The sequence below is a fragment of the Telmatherina bonti genome (genome assembly GCF_933228915.1).
Source record: "Telmatherina bonti genome assembly, chromosome: 22".
Classification (NCBI taxonomy): domain Eukaryota; kingdom Metazoa; phylum Chordata; class Actinopteri; order Atheriniformes; family Telmatherinidae; genus Telmatherina; species Telmatherina bonti.
In genome coordinates this window covers 8721930-8739900 of record NC_136631.1, presented here as the reverse complement: position 1 = coordinate 8739900, position 17971 = coordinate 8721930, and the positions used below count along the sequence as shown (strand labels likewise).

The 17971-nt window shown below is 39.9% G+C and overlaps 1 protein-coding gene across 1 annotated transcript in view; it reads right to left on the bottom strand.

Annotated features, from left to right (window-relative positions):
* Positions 1 to 17971, bottom strand: part of alk (ALK receptor tyrosine kinase) — a gene marked incomplete at both ends in the record, with an annotated part of 582154 nt that overhangs the window by 74755 nt on the left and 489428 nt on the right. Inside the window, 3 exons of the mRNA XM_079262769.1 lie at positions 2939 to 3042; positions 3560 to 3694; positions 9881 to 10012. Coding sequence (XP_079118895.1) covers positions 2939 to 3042; positions 3560 to 3694; positions 9881 to 10012 — 371 coding nt within the window. The remainder of the gene's footprint in view (positions 1 to 2938; positions 3043 to 3559; positions 3695 to 9880; positions 10013 to 17971) is intronic.

Below are 17971 nucleotides of genomic sequence, written 5' to 3'. Positions count from 1 at the left end.
GAGCCTATCCCAGCAGTCTTTGGGTGAAAGGCGGGGTACACCCTGGACGGCTTGCCAGTCCATCACAGAGACAAACAACCGCTCAAGCTCACCCCTAGGGGCAATTTAGAGTAACCAATCAACCTAACATGCATGTCTTTGGACAGTGGGAGGAAGCAGGAGAACCCAGAGAGAACCCACGCATACATGGGGAGAACATGCAAACTCCACACAGCTGAGGATCGAACCAGCAAACTTCTTGCTGTGAGGTGCAAACCACTGTGCCACCGGTTTCCTGTTTTATTTAGTAGTTTTCCATGTTTAGTTCCCTCATCTTTACTTTTAATGTTATGTAGCTCACCTGGTTTGATTTTGTGATTTATTTCCCCTGTTGGTAGTTACTCCCTCCATGCATTTATACCCCTTGGTTTATGTTCTCAGTTGCAGGTTCATTTTGTCAGCTTCATGTTCTTGCATCTCCATGTTAATTTGCCTTCAGTTTAGTTTGTTGGGATTAAAAATGGGTTTTTTTCTGCATCCCTGGCTCCTGTTTCTGCATTTAGGCTGCAAACCTCCACGCCATCGTGACACTTACTCAGAATTTCAGGTTACGCCGCAGCTTAGGAACGGAACTCGTTCGTAAACCAAACACATAAATACACCACATAACTTCATCACTTGAATCATCTTATCATCTTTTTGTCTGCTCCCCCCCCCCCCCCCCCCACACACACACGCACAACCTTTGCATCAGCCTCTCACTTCCATCTCCCCTGCTTTTACCTCCCTCCCTGCTTCCATGATGAATTTGCAAAGAAAACATGCAAAAGGTTAGAGGTCGCTGTGCTGTGAAATATTTAACTCTGACCCTCAGCTGCTGCAACACGTGAATAAAAAATAAATAAAAATCAAGCACAGCCTCCTTATGTTGGATTTATTTGGTGGAATTTTGTGAAACAGAGTGGAAAAATAAAATGGTGAAGCTACGTGTTCTGATGGGAGGCATTAAAAAGACACTATGAGCAGAACTAAAACATCATTTTAAAAAATATAATTTTCTTACTAATGATGGATCACAAACGTTAAAACAATGACACTGTCACTGTAAAGTAATTACATGTTAGTCTGGGCTGATTATATTTGTGTTTTAAATCGTTATGTTATTGCTGGGAGCCTAATTTGCCAAAATGTTGTCAAGAAAACAACTTCCGAGGTTACTTGTTATGCTAGTAACACACCCAGGTCATTTAGTAACCAAACCAAACAAAGAAAAACCTGGAATATGCTACAGACTCACAAACTGCATCCCAAACTCTGACCAGGATTCTTAATGGAAACTAGAAAAAAGACAATTTTCAGCTTTTCATGTGTCATGAATACTATTCTACTAAATAATGCTCATTTCTTTGGATTCGGTTTGTGAATGTGCAGCAGTGTGGTTTATTATTCAAATAAATGGCACCATGTCAGACTTCCTTCACAACAAGTTGACTAAAAACACTCAAAAGTTGGATGTTAAAGTTTTCAACCAGCTGATGCAGTTTTAATATTTAAAGCTAATTTATGTACACAACCATTTCACTGCTCTCATACGTCCACATGTTCTTCACGTTGCCACGGTTGTAGGCAGTAACCGTATGTAACCTTATGTAATCGTGCCAACATAAGGTTGTGCTACGGTGGCCCTGAAGTGCAAACCACAATTACAAAACAAAAAACGCAACACAAAATTAAAAAACAGCAACAAATTGAAAATGACAACAAAATTAAAAAAATACACAATGACAAATTAAAAAACACAATCAATTAAATTAACACTACCAAGACATTCTGAAAAAAAGCACAACAAATAAAAAAAAACATGAAGAAAATAATAAAACACAATGACAAATAAAAAATGACAACAAACTTAAAAAAAGCACAACTACATTAACATGCCGGAAGAGGTAGGTACCAGCGGGCAACAGGAGAAATCGCTGATTGGACGATGGTGCCAGACGGCTTTTGAACCGGAAGTTGTCGTGTACGTAGCGCAGTTTTCAAAACATGAACGTAACCCGGAGCCCAAACATAGCTGCTGCTATCCAAGAATATTTTGATTATTACACACTTTACACACAATGTGTCTCAATCAGCACACTGAAACTACTTCCAACACTTCTGCAGTATTTAACACAATGAATTTAGTACTTCAGCCTTTCCTCTACTCCAAACTGAACCAGGTACAAAACTACAACTTCCGGTTCAAAAGCCGTCGGGCACCATCGTCCAATCAGCGATTTCTCCTGTTGCCCGCTGGTACCTACGTCTTCCCGTATGTTAATGTAGTTGTGCTTTTTCTAAGTTTGTTGTCGTTTTTTTATTTGTCATTGTGTTTTATCTTTTTTTTGTTTTATTTGTTGTGTTTTTTTTTTTTTTAGAATTTTTTGTAGTGTTTTGTAGTGTTAATTAAATTTGTCGTGTTTTTTAATTTGTCATTGTGTATTTCCTAATTGTTGTTGTCATTTTCAATTTATTGCGGTTTCCTAATTGTTGTTGCGTGTTTTTGTTTTGTAGTTTGTGTTTTTTGTTTTGTTGTTGTGGTTTGCACTTCAGGGCCACCGTATTGTGCTGACTTAACTATGTAATATGGAGAAATATAATGTGGATGTGAGGGATTATGTGGGCTGTGTCGTTTGACAACATCTGACAAGGATTTTCCTTGTCAAAGGGAGCATAAATGAACCTGTATAGTTTTACCTGCATTAGCATTAGCATTAGCTTAAGATGACTAAACAGGCTTTTGTCTAGAAGAACTCTCGCAGTCCTCAGCTGTTCATGTACTTATGTGTAAAACTAAACACATAAGGTTTAAAAATAACAACAGCCCTTCTGTGGGTGGGTTATTAGTGATGTTTTACTGCAACTTGCTAACATGTAACAACAAATGCAAGAAAAAAAACAGGTTGAAAAGACTCACCTTGCATGGAGAGTTTCTGAGAGGAGGCGGGAACAGAGGACTCCTCAACAGCGCTGAGCCCCGCTGACCTTTAGACTGACCTCCTTCCACAGTGAACGTAGCGCCTTAGCAAAAACACAGAGAACCGGTGTCAGTATGCATCCAAATCCGTTCAAGGTAAAGGCTTTCAGAGGAGCAATTAACACAGTTTATCTTTTCAAGTCTGTGTCACATGAAAACTATAATCACCAGACAGCATAAAATGACAATCCTGCTGTTGTTAAACATCTGTAAACAGCTGAGAGGATATGAGTTTCAGCCAAGCGGCAGCATCAACATGCCGAACCCACAACTTGGCAGCTTTTATCCCCAGCCTGCTTCTGACTGTAGCGCGCTGATCTCTGACCAAAACGCCATACGCTGCTTCGCACATCAGCAGTTTTGGTCAAGCTTCAAATGCTCGAGGTTAATTTAATGTTACCTCAAGCTTGAAATACCACAGTCTTGCTTTCATATCAAATGTTCCCCCTTTGAAGTCCATTTTAATGAGGCATCTATCACACTTAAGAGAGTCTGCAAACGAGCTTTCTCACCATTAGATCTGAACAGTGGTCATTATCTCACAAGATAGATATACGCTACCTGATGAAGGGCAGTTGTGTCTGGTTGCCTTGGCTGGTGACTGGAATCTTCTCCAGGAGAGACCTCGGCCTGCTATTGGCTGCCAGCTGCACTCACCCTCTTCAAACGAGCAGTAGCTGCCGTTGAGAAAGCGGCCTGGAGAGATGTAGGAGAGTATATATCAGGGGAGGAGAGGAGAAGATGATAAGGGAAAGGGAGGTATAAAACGAGTGGACAGGCTCAGCTGGAGGAAGGAGAAAGTGGAGGGACCACTAGCAGCCAAGTATCCAAGGAGAAAGAGGACAGGGATGGGACGGAGATCGGTGATCAACGATGTTGAGTGACAGGAAAGGCGAAGAGGCGAAGAGGAGAGAAGCATGTGCGGCGAAGACTAATGGCTTTGTGTGTGTCGGGAAAAAGGGGTGATGTGTCAGACTGACTGTAGGAACAGAGAGTGGGATAGAAATTAGAGGGTCTGGGGATAAAAGTGAGTACTAACAGGTTGACTGGAAGTCTTTAGGGAGCAGTCAGAGTGAAACCACACAAAAAGACACAATTCTCCAGAGCATTCAACGCTGAAAACGCCTGAAAGTTGGCGCCAGTCCGGTGAAACAACCGATCTTGTCTATATGCCGTCGTCTTGCTAACATCTTGAGCTGCTGCAAATATTTTCACCCATTATTATTTATAATATGGCACCACATGAAATGATTGATTTTTGTCCCTTTTTTCCCCCACAAAAATAACTAGATTTTAATATAATCCTTGTGGAAACTTTCAGAAAATGATTGATTATTGTGAGACACCGGTGCCGGAGGGATTTGATGGAGGAGGCGCAGTCGTGACTCATCAGGACTCATAAGTTCATGTCTTTTCTGAGTCCTGTGTGGGACAGAAAGCCCCTTAATGATTTCTAGAGTGTATTTTGGTCATGCTTACTTGACATGCTCTCTATGTCTTTTTTAACCAACGACACTGACGGCCACATCCTGTCAGACCTACACACACACACACACACACACACACACACACACACACCTGCAGATCGCTGCTGAAGGTGATGCTATAAACTTTTCAAACACCACGTCAGCACATGGGATAGTTTTTTGTTAAATAACTGATTACTGATTATATGGCGTTTGTACCTGATGGTATAACCTGGTAAAGATCACATGTTTTTCTAGTTCCTAGAAGTCACATCCTTCTCAGATTACGTTAAAGTCCCTCCCTATTGATATTTAAATTGTCCTTAAAATGAACAAACACCATTTAGCTGTGGGAAAATGACTTGGCTATTTGCTGACTGTTTATACTTTTCTGTACTTTTCTGTTACTAGTTATGACAATGACTTTGAGGGGATAAACAATAAATGCACAAAAGGACGCTAAAAATGCTTAAAAATACAGAAAACTAGAAAAACTGTGGGTGTGTTTGTATATATTTATTAAATATTGCAATAAAAAAACTAATTTAAAAGCTAAAAAATTAATTTCCCAAAAAACACCTAGGTTTGGAAAAAAGTTTCAAATATCACTAAAAAATGTTTACGCTCTCATGAGGTGGTTTTTCAGATGTTTCGATAGAGAAATATATCACAGAAGTTTAATGGAAACACTTTTTTGGTTTTACGTGTCCCCGGACGTGACATGGGGGGGTTGTGACCAGTTTTTTACTGGAAAAGATGGCGCGGTGTGGAACAAACAACAGCGGATTTCAGAGTTTTAGAAAATAAAATGAGGGAGAAAAGCTTGAAAAGCCGCAGCAGGTAGAGAATGCCAACATAATGCTACATGGCTACGTTGCATGAGACTGAGGATTATACGCTAAACATTGTTCAATGGAAACACCAATAAATCGCAATTGCTGTTTGTCAAAAAAATATTGTTTTAATTTAGTAAAAAAAATTTATGGAAATGGTGTTTTGTGGCTGCAGACCTTCGACAAGCAGCTTATTTGCGCCCATAATGTGATTTCTATTTCAACATTAATTTTATATGGACACACTATATTTGTATATATAAATTCAGTCTTTTGGCGACACTGTGGTGTTTGCTGCATGGTTTTTTTTTATCTTCATTTGTCCTCTTTAAGTGGTGAAAATTTCCAAAGATCCTCTATTCTTTTCTGTTCTGGATGGTTGTATCCTGAATTTTCTGGATACTAGCACCTTCTTCAGGAGTTTCATGCATATACACTACCAGTAAGTAGTGTCCCCATTAGGTGCAATGGAAAAGTGTGTCCAAATTTTCGGCTGGAACTGTATACTGATAATGGGCCCATTTTGCTATGATAAAGAATCCTTCAAAAATCCCTGGATTTTGAAGGATAAAGGTCCAGAGTTGTGGATAATAAGCTCCCTCCCACCCAAACAAACAAACAAACAAACAAACAAACAAACAAACAAAAAAACTCTAAAAATGATAATTTATATGCTTTCTTTTTCCTTTTTTTAATTGTGATTTTTGTCTGAAAAACATCAATCCCAGAGTAAAAAAAAGGGATCATTCATCTCTCAGTCGCTTCAGCTCTTAAAAACTGCCACTCCTATGCTTCTCTCGGAGCACCACAAATGACAACAGCTTGTAAAAGGAAAACATACTGGAGCCACTGGTAACTCCAGAGGCAGAAATTTTGTTGGCAAAAGTGCTGTGTTGCTCATGACGTATATTCCAGATGCTACATCTGAAAGCCCCTCACCATCCATGGAGGTAAGGACAGTTATCCTGACCGTGAAGCTGAGGAAGAATTATTCAGAGCCAGCTGAAAATATGGTGATTAAAACGTGTATTTTGGAAAAAGTGGTTCGCCCAGTTTCCGCGGCTAACACGCGATGGATTGTGTTTTTCTTTTTCAAGTATAACACTGCACACGTTGATGATAGTGTTGCTTTGAAACTAAATCCAAGCCACAAATCAATCTTAACAAACAACAACTCCCAACAGGAGATGACAAAATGCTAACAAATGAAATATGTTATTGTAATTCAGAAGACAATGTCACCCACAAAATGTAGGTCTACGGAAGCAGACAGTGAACTAAACTTAGTCTGGAGCCCTGAGGATGCTGCAGCATGTTGGGTTTTTTTGGGGTTTTGTTTTATCTTGAATGCCAACATGTCGGAAAGCTGCTTCCCTGGTGAGGTTTTTTTCCTTGCAAAATACATACCAACCACAGACATTCTCTCTCTTTAAATAAAGTTAGGTAAATAAATAGACACATGCTTTGTTCTTATTCTGGTTAGCACTATCTATAGCTTAGAGCTATCATAAGAAAATAAGACAGTCCTCATCACCGGCCTCTCTTTGGGGGGGGGGACACCTCATACACTACCCTTTTAAAAAATTCTGCTTTGATGCAAAGCAGAAATTCCATTTTTTTTTTAGAGCATCCGTAAAGCTGGAAGACAACGGGGTGTCTGCAGACTTTAGACAGGCTGAGATCAGCTATAAGAAACTGGAACTTTTAGAGTGGAGGATGTGTTTGTGCATAATGATGCCCGGGTAGGATGGTGAAGGTGATCCACAGAGATTTGAGTTTCCTTATATGTCAGAAATCTTTGTGATTGACGTGAGCTAAGTTTGTTCCTCTTGCCTCTTTCTTGCCTTTTCCGGTAATGAACCTTGGCAGAGCTTATAAAGGATTTAAATAGATCAAGTCAGATGCAGCTGATTTGTGTATAGATCATAGAGAATAGGGTATTAGTGAGGGGGCACTGTGATTTTAGGTAGAAAGGGGGGGAGAAGAATATGGAATAAATATGAAGACTTGGGGAAAGCTGCAGACTGTATCTAACTAAACCAAACAAACACAAAAAAGTCCACTTTGCAGGGGCGAAGCTAGCGGGGTGGCCAGGGTGCCACAGCCCACTCAGGACACCCCAGGTGCCACCGCAGGCGATCAACACTAAAGAAGGAGGACAGAAATATCTCTCCAGACACAGTCGGACATCCAGTTTTAAAATGATTTCCTATTTAGTCATTCTTTAAAAGTATTGAAATCTGTCTTCGCATTTCTAGAATCTGTCCCTGTGCAAATACAACAGTTAATGTTATGTAAGGTTGTTAAAGTTGCTTATTTCCACACAACACCGTGTGACTGTGGCGCAACGCTGCTGCTCATTGAGAAGAATACTTTCATCTCAGTCTCCACAAGTCTCCAAAACCACCTACAGACGTTACTAAAGTTGTTGCTAGAGTGGTTAGAAGGATTTCAATACCCTGTAAATATAGTTACAAAGCTGGCAAGAGTGTCTGTAGCAAATACAGAGCGCCAGTTTGTTGTTTTTACCTTGGTAAGTGACAGAAATATGCATATCATGTAGAACATGTGACCAGGGTGCGATTTGTTGAGGGGGATGAGGGGGATTTACCCCCCCTCTGCTTTTGATGCCCCCCCCTCTGGGCATTCATGTTTTTATCCCAGGGGGGATAGACTAATGTTCCAGTCTTTAGTTGAGACAGTCAAAAAGCTAAAAAAAAAAAAAAAAAAAGCTACATACACAGGGAAAAGGTCAAACAAAGCTGAGATCCCTCCCCATACCAGACTGTGCTAAGTTTATAAGGGCATTAAAAAATAATATGAATCTTTTAAATCGGCCAATTTAGCCAATTCCCAATTTTGGGAACATTATACTGACTTTCATTTTTATTTTCCAGATTTTCCTTCCAGTTTGGAAGGAGGAAACCCGCGTGAAAGACAACATATTCCCAGTTATTTCTATAAAAAATAAGATTTTTTAAAATGAGTCCTTGTGTCTTCCAACCATGACTTGCATGTCTCGGCGTGATCTGTTCCATTCCTCTTTCCCAAAAAGTCAGAAACATCATTTTGTCGCCGTTCTTATGTCTTCAGATACAAACTAAGACTGATTACAGGCTAATGTTCACATTTTTATTCAATTTAGATACAGTAAGCCAGAACTGGTGGGGGGAGAGGCCATTGAGTCCCCGTTACTGCACTGAACGCCATGTACTGCACCCCAAAAGGACCGACTGGTAGATCCACATGACTTACCGGTAAAATAACTTCAACTTACTTCCATCTGGGGATCCGGACCACCAGCGAAAAGATGTTCTGTTTTCTAATGTTTCTGTCATGTGACAGCAGTCAGAAGCCAAGGCAATGTATGTGAGTGTTTTCATACTTTATGGCTCCATGATAAAGGTTTTACCCCCCCCTCTAGCCACCCATTGTACAAGCGTCTAGCTCCGCCACTTATCTTATGGCTCATCGCTCCTTGTTTTTAGCCAAAAACAAGTTTTTAAATGTCTTTTAGAGCAACATCAGCCACTGAGAGGTAATGAAAGCTGGCCTTCTTGCCTGGAAACACTCCAATTATGATGAAGCACACTGTGAACAAGGAGTGTGCAAATGCAGGCAAAACATACTAAATCTTCCTCTGCAAGACCCACCATCTCCAGTTTCCTTGCTCCGCTTAAAATGCAGAATTATTCACAGATGATTTCGCACCAACCCGACTGAGTGTTTCACTTATTGTAAGTCACACTCAAATATTTAAGTATCAAAATGTTACACAAGCATTACATTGAAATGGAGCTTATACCCTTGGGCTAGCCTCTTAGGCCAATTAGCATTGATAAGTCCTCCTGCAGTAGAGAGAGAATCTGTGTCTCGGCTGGAATTTTCACCTTATCGTTGCTCTCTTATCTTTCTGCTCCCATTGTTAGCAAACCTATACACACACACACACACACACACACACACAGGAGGGAGCGGGCATCATTTTAATAAGCAGCACATGGGAGGCTGACCCTCTCTGTGGATGCCGGCAAATTAATTCCAGCCAGTTTATTATGGGTGAAAAACTCTGGAATCGGCTGCAACATTATTATTGTACGTTAAAAGGTGTGGGGCGAGACTTCTGAACCGTGTGTCAATAAATTTCATAAGCAAAGTAAAACTGTGTGCATGCAGACAGGAGTAAAAAAAGACTCCACACACACACACACACACACACACACTCAAAGCATCCGACCTAAGGGACTTGTGAATAAGATGTCAGCATACTTGGCTGGCGTTCCTCTTAAGCCCTGAGAACGGCAGAAAACAAATGTGCAAAGAGATAGAAATAACAACCGTGGAACATGTCAAGGGTGAGAAATGCTAGCCGAGCACATCTGCGCTCTTTTTTTTTTTTTTTTTTTTTTTGTAGGACCTCCTCTTTGCATCTCTGTCACGGAGGCACATGCAGGCGGTCAGTTGTTGCACCGTTGGGTTCGGTGCAGAAGCTTCATTAAGGGCCGCTGACTTCCCAAACAAACACAGAGAAAAGCCGCGACTAAAGTGCACGTTCTCGTGTTCCCGTATCACAGTGTACTCACGGCAAAGGTCGCCTTCATCATCTCCGCGTGGACAGTCTGTGCTGAAGTCACATAATTTGTCTAATGGGATGCCAGGTCCCTGGTGACAGTGGTACTCTCCCTCCAGTGTGATGTTGGGGCCAGACGAGGACGCTGCAAAGAGACGGAAGCGAGAAAGACAATGTGCAGCAGGGTTAAAAAAAAAAAAAATCTATTTATTTGTTGGCAGCTTCATGAAAAGAAAAACAGAAAACAACAAACTGTGGAGTCAGGGAAAAATATCTCTCAATTTAAGTTTTACCAGTTGAGCATCTCTGCTTGATTTAAAGCATATGGTAGAAACAAAGCTTTAATCTGCTGCTCTGGGAAAACATAACTTTCAGAGAGAAAGTTATGTTTTCCTCCACCTGTAAACTTTGTATGACATCTATACAGACTGCCTGCACCATCATAAATAAGAAGGTACAGGCTGCATAAGTGTACATGCAGTACATATTCCCAGCAGCAGAAACAATGACCTAGTTAATGTTGGAAGGATGCACGCATGGCGGGAGCTCACACACACACACACACACACACACACACACACACACACACACACACACACACACACACACACACACACACACACACACACACACACACGATACCAATTGATTTCACCTGTCTGCAACTCAGCTACCCGATGTGCCCAGGTAGATTTGCATATCTAAGGAAATTTAGAGAAGTGATATCGCCAGGTTGTGGAAACTGACTGCTCACCTTCACCGTAATCATCAGAAACTGATCAGAGAAAAGAAAACAAAGCAGAAGAGCGGCTGATGGAGATCTGGTTTTGTTAACATCTTCATGAGGAAGAAAAAAAAAAAAAAGTAAATAGGAAGTGATTGTTATCATGAGTGACTGGCTGCGCCTACTGTAGTTTGCCCTTGATCTGTAATATGCAGATTTGTTCTCTGTTTGGGCGAACTTGGAGTCGGAAGTCTGATAAGGATTGCATGACAAGGAGAGGCAAACGCTGTTGGAGCTGAGCTGACAAGATAGGCAGTAATGGCACATTAAATTCCAACAAATTCAGTCTGCTTTGTTTTCCCAGTTTGTAAAACAGGTTTGAACAGGTTTATAACCGGACCGTTGATGAGAAGCTCGAGAAACGAGGCAAGACAGAAAGAAAGAATAAAACAAAGCAGGAGTAAATCCTAAACTTTTACCAAGATAAACGCAAAGATTTTTGTGTTCAGATTTTAACGTCATCTTTTCAAGTGGCTCCGAGTAAACGGTCAGGTCCCTGGAGGTCTTTTTCAGTCCAGGCCTTCAACCTGAGCATTTAGAGGTGGATGTGTTTTCTTTGTTGTTTTGTTTAAGATTCTTCACCCTGATCTGTGAATCATTCAAGCATAAAAAGCACCGAAATAAAAGGGATAGACCAACATTGTTGTGAAACTTGACAAGTTAGTAAAGAACTAATCTTGAAAGAACTATTTCAAATTAAAATTAAATGAAATTCTACACATTCTATCTGCAGATTTTAAACAGATCATCAGATCATGGCCTGATGTGGCCAGAATATTCCTCATAGATAATGGCTTCACAAACTGGTCTCTCATGGTGCAGCTGCAGTGAAACCTGTGGAATCATTCCACAAAAAGGTTTGACAGGACACCTGCTTTCATACTATCAGGTTTTTTATTTTAATTTTACCTTTAACTTTTAGATACGCCTGTCCCATATATAAAGTATTAAGCAGCGGCATCATCACTGTGAACCAAAAGTTGCTCGTTGGAGCCGCTGCAAAAGGAGAACGTAAGGTCCCCCACTGATGCTCCCCACATGGACAATCTGTGCTGTCAGAGAGGGGTAGAAACATCTGGAACATTAAGTCACCTGTAATAAGAGAATAAGAGAACACACACTTACACCAATTTTTTATCTAAAAAAACGGGCTTATAAGCATCTAAATCTGTTCTCAGGGATAGACAGATCCCCTGCAGCACACAGACATAAATGTACACCTTGCTTTGGTGTTGAAGTGTTTTATTCCTGTAATATTTTATAAGATGGGAACTTTTTAAATACACAGATGTATACATGTGCTGCATCATCTTTGTATGTGTGATTAAATGGTAAGCGGTTGTGTTTTATTTATGTAATAAAAATAAAACACTTTAACCTCAGGCACCTGAAATAAACACTTTACACATTATATCCCACAGCTGGTTTGCACTTTACTGTATGTTTGATGTATGTTTATTTGTATTATTCACTGTCTGGCCAGAAAAATTGTGGTAGGTTGATCCATTATTTAACCATAATAAATCACAATGCAGCAGGCGCTGATTCAATTATCATACATTAACATTAAAAAACAATTATTTTTTTGTAATAGTGAAATGACAAATGCAGCTGTGAGCTGTAGCAGGAACATAAAAGTTGCGCGTGCTGCCTGGTTACTTTCAGCAGACGGACACGCCACTTGAAGCCACTGCTGTCGAGTATTATCCGTTATGAAGGCTAGCGTTTGGAAAGGTTTTGATTTTTATGGACATAAGAACAAACAAGGCCTGGATAGGAGTTACTACAAAGTTGTTTAAAATGAAAATAAAATGTGAAAGTAATTCTGTAAACATGCTCAGGTTAGAGGAGGAGAAAAAGTTGCGGGTTTTTGCCCCCAGTCTGTTACTGAACACACATTTCCTGCAGAGTCAATGGAAAAATTCCAAGACAATATGAAAAACATGTTTGATTTTGGTTTATATATGGTTCAACATGAATAAAAGAGACAAATTTGTTTGGTCACATGAACTAATAGAATATAAAGTAGCAGTAGGAGTTGTACCAGCCTTTTTCTTTGAAAGGCGGTGGCAGCGTGGACTGCCTGCACTTCCAAAAATCTGAATAAAACAAAAAAAAAAAAAAAAGGAAAGGATTTAGAAAATTGCAAATAATTAATTTTTCTTTAAATAAAAAATAGACTGCGATGGACTGGCGAGCTGTCCAGGGTGTACCCTGCCTGTCGCCGAAAGCCAGCTGGGATAGGCTCCAGCTTCCCCGCGACCCTGAATTGGATTAAGTGGTTTAGAAAATGGATGGATGGCTGGATGGATGGATAAAAAATAGAAAAGGTGGATCATTATATATTTGTTCCAGTTAACAAATAAAACCAACAAAACGCCTGAAAGTAGTAAAAAAAAAAAAAAAAAAAAAAAAAAATCATTTCAACCTTTCTCACACCACCTGACACTGATTTCCAACAAAAAAAAAAACCACAAAAAAAAACCACACCACCCCCTGACGTGACATAAATTACCTGTCCCCGTTCTCACACTCATCAAAAGCTAACAACAAACTTTAAATAAAAATCTATCTGTGTAATACAACCTAATATACTAAAATATAACACAATAATTTCACTTCCATCACAGCCATCTCTCATAAAAGAAAATAAAAAAAACACATAAATGGCCTCTGCTGTAGTAGTCCTTCCTCTCCTGCTCCTGCATCTCCAGCCGGATTGCAGTCGCTGGAACAGGCTTTGACCAGAGTGTGGAGTGTTTTTAAATGTTTCTGGCTTTTGTGAAGCAGCGATTCGAGCAGTCTGTATCAAAGCTCCGTCTTTCAGGGCAAAATGTTAAGGTCACACACACAGAAAGTTTGTTAGTTCACAAAGGTTTGTGTGGGAGCTCAAAATTACGAGTCTCACATAAAACCACAGTAGCTGCGGCTACGTTTTCCAGAGGGAGGAAAACAGAGGAATTGTACAGAAATGGGCGTCCACTTCCAATGAAACATTTCACAGCTACGCCTCATCCTCAGCTCACTTCAGTGGGTTTTTTTTTTTTTTTTTTTGGCATGTGGTAAAGAAGCATTCAGGTCCATGTGGAAAAGGACAGTTAACTATTAGGAATAAAAAGGGAGCATTTTTAGATTGCAGATAAACACATCAGTCTGAAGCCTGCGGAGAGCGTTGGCCACTTGTGAGTGATTAATCCACTTCAGTCTTTTAACACCCAGCCTGAGTGAATGACCGGTGATAAAACCTCCTGTATGGATGCTTTACGAAGCACCTCCCTGCTCTCTCCTTTACACACCGAAAACTCTGGATGCTGCATGAAAGTAGAGCTTGGATAAAATGTGACATTTCAAGAGACAGAGTTTTATTCAAATGAAGAAAAGCAGAGGCTTGTTTGTTCAACACAGCGTGTTTGAGGAAAGCTGTGGTTTCGCTCTGTGTCCAGTCATGCTCAACATATGTTTTATGCATCTGTTGTGCTCAGCAGCTTCCTCTCTGTGTAATGTTGACACCTTGAGCAGAACCATTTTTCAAGGCAAAAAAAAGAAAAGTCTTCAGTCGTCTGAAAGCTCCGGGCATTGCATGAAGTTTTATCGATCACTCTTACTTTAATGACAAGGCAAAAGAAAAGCATCAAAGCAGCGATGTGACTACCTTTCAGCCCCTGAAGCAGGTAAGTGCAGCCAAACACGGCCGCATGGCACTGCCAGCCTACCGCAGTTCTTAAATCACACTTGTCAGATTGGGAAAACAAGTGGGTCAGCGAGGGATGAATTGCCTGTGGGAGTTAGCGAGTTTTATCATCCTTTTGCTCATGGTGTTGGTTTGGCTTTGCGATGGGAATGATGTGTAAGCGATGAAGAGCGAGGAGGTGACTGGAAAGGGCTCTGCAGCCGTAGATGAATGACTCAACTGATGTGCAAACACGAAAACTCGACATGTCACAGTCTCACATGTAAACTTATAAGTGGTGTGTATTGGCAAGAATCTGCCGATACAATATGTATCTCAATACGGTCCAATGATACAATATATTGCGATATATCAGGATATATATGTATGCAAGACAATATACTGCAGTTTTTCTTTACTAGTAAACACAGAATAGAGGATCTACATTTCACTGCAGAATAAATAAAAACACTGATCTTTATGCAAGATGAAGATTAGTTGTTTGATTCGATACACTGCTTTTCAGTCTTGATATATTGTCACACAAAATATTGCGATATTTCAGTATATCAGTATTTTCTTACATCACCGCTGCAACTTCTTTTCTTTAATTTCTTTGAGTTTTAGTCACAAAGAAATATTGATTTGTGCAGCTGGGGAAGTGCAACATCAGGCAATAAGTTAAAAAAAGTTATTTTCACAAATACACGACTTTCCTGCAACCCTATGAAGCCAAATGTATCAATTATTATTCGTACAGATTTTGAAAACTTTTGCATCACTTTATGGTAAAAATGTTGTTAAAAATCTCATTAAACCTGTCTGATACTCGTCTGCTGCCCCTGATGGATTGCAAGAAGCAGGAGAACACACTTATATGCATATCACATGTTAATAAATGGTAAATATTCCCTAAAAAATTGTTATTTTTAAAAAAAATATTTTATCAAAAAGGCCAAATAAAAACTTCATACTTCAGAAAAATTGGACTTTTCTAATTGTTTTGTTCATGGGTCGGGCTTTAAAGGGTTAATCCAGTTTCAACTGAATAAGTGTGAATGATCCAACGTGTCTACTAAGCACAAATCTAAGCTGCTGCAGCCACCTTTACAGGGAAAAGTCCTCATCTTCAGCAGGTAAAAGCTCATAACGGAGAGAAGTACCTTATAAGGTCCAGAAATTGTCCTTCAGGAGAGCGCTGTGGGCCTTTGGTCCTGTTTGCCCTTCACTGCCTTCCTGCTCGCTACACTATTGATTTCACAATTATATTGCTGACTTTTAAATCCCTCAATAGGCTAACGCCACCTGGTCACGACAAACTGTTTCATACACTTGAGCCAGAGCTGAGGTCATCAAGCCTGCTACGCCTGGATGAGACTAAACCCGGAGAAATCAGCTCTTTCACCCCAACAACCTGCCATCATGCGTTAGTTTCTCTGGCATTTCAAAGACCAACTTTCTCACCTCAGCCTTCACTTTCCCTTCCACTGTCACACTCTCATATCCAGCTGTACCTTCAGAGTATAGTGGATTTGTCTGTATAAGAAGAGGTTTTAACAAGTTATACAACTTATCACTCACTGCTATTCTATATGATTTTTTTTTTTTATTAAATGAACATGCCATGTAATTAAAATGTACTTGCAGATTTTTTAAAACTTACTGATAAAGCTTTAAACACCTAAAGCTAAGAAGCATGCTTATGTATTGATTTGCAGTATCACTTTGAAAACAAAAGAAAGATTTTCACAGGTGTAAACAAGAAGGTGCAGATATGGAACAGTTTAGTTATTATCTGTGGTGGTGCAAAAACAAATGCAGGTGATTTTTCAATCTGCGGATGTTATTTATTTGGTGTCTGATCAGATGTTCTCGGGATAAATATCAATTAGCTGCAGGATCAGGAGCTAAATGAATGAGAGAAAGCTGTTCAGCTGTGTTTGCAGCTTCTGCTGTCTGGTTAAATATGAACATTTTCATCTGCATCATCCTCTTCTGCGTTGATCCTGCTGCAAGTTTAGCTTGATAGGAATTTTATCTCAGGACAACTTATAAGCAAACTTGCAAAGTTTCATGTTTCAGCCTCTTATCTTGTTCTAAACAGCAGTGATCGACAAGGAGGTGTCCTCAGCTTTGTTAAAGGACAGAAAAGCAACTGGTTTTTTTACATAGTGACCAGTTCAGGACACCATCATAGCAACAATCTAAAAGGAAACAAGACAAGATTTATAATTGTGCAGAATGAAAAACAGACTTGTGCATTTTTTTAAATATAATTTAGAATTATATTTCTGGTGATATTCTGTGCAATGTAAAACAAATCAGATTCAGATGGTCATAATCATCTTCCAGCTTTGCATGGCTTCATAACGCATCTCTGTTTGTTTCAGAGCCAGAATTTCAGGTTTAAGTCATGTTGATTTTCTGTTGTAACGCTGAAGAATCAGGAAAGACAAAGGAAGTTCAATCTTGTTTTTACTCCTCAGACTTGTTGCTTTTCTCTAAATGTCAAGAAGCTAAATAAAGAAGAACAATCCCATCAAAAATCAGTACAGTTAAGGTTATTATGACTTACCAGTTGTGGGAAAAATATTTACCAATTATCCTTAAATTCTTTTAATATGCTGTAGATGCAGGTGGAGTTGCTACTGTTCAGCATAACCAACTTTCATTGCAGGAAGTACCATAGATTACATCTACCTGCTACTTGTTAAACTGCTTTTTAATACCAGTGACATCAATGTGGTCTAGATGATTTGCAGAAGTTCACACTGAGCATCAGAATGAGGACGAAACTGGACTGAAGAAGAGACAACGTGGCTTATTGTTGGTCTGAGTATTTCAGAAACTGCTGATCCACAGGGTTTTCAAACACAACCATCTCCAGGGTTTACAGCTAAAGCACGATGAGCAGCAGCTGTCAGGATGAAAATGAAGAGAATGGGCAGACTGGTTGCCAGTGGTTGAAGCAAATGGTCTCACTAGAACTGGACAAGAGAAGATGGAAAATCATTGGCTGGCCTGATGAGTCCACATTCAGATGGTAGCATTAGAATTTGGTATAAATGACATGAAGTCACGGATCCATCCTGCCTTCCATCAAGTGTTCAGGTTGCTGATGATGATGTAATGATGTTGGGGATATTTATATGCATTTTATTTGGTTCACTTTATGACCACAGTTTAGCATCTTCTGGCTACTTTCAGCAGTATAATGCACCATGTCACACAGCCCACGTCATCTCCATCTTCTTCTCATGACGATGAGTCCACTGTAGTCCAACGGCCTCCACAGTCACCAGATCCCAATCAGACTGTATGATGCTTCATGTCAATGTCAAGAAAAATCTCCTCATGACACCAAGAATAAAGGCACTTCTGAAGGCATAAGGGGTCCAAACAGGTACTAACAAGACAAATTGTGTGAAGTGGCCTGTTTTTCCAATAGAAATGGTGGACATGTTGGCATATTGCAACAATACTCTGAGACAGTCAACATGGCACGCTGGCATGTGTTTAGATGTGTTTAGTTAAACATTGGATGTAGAATTGCTGTAGGACATCCACCAGCTCCTTATAAACACGCCCATTTTAGATTAGAAGCAAAACTACCAACAGGAAGTATTTCTTTGTTCCAAAGACACTGTCTA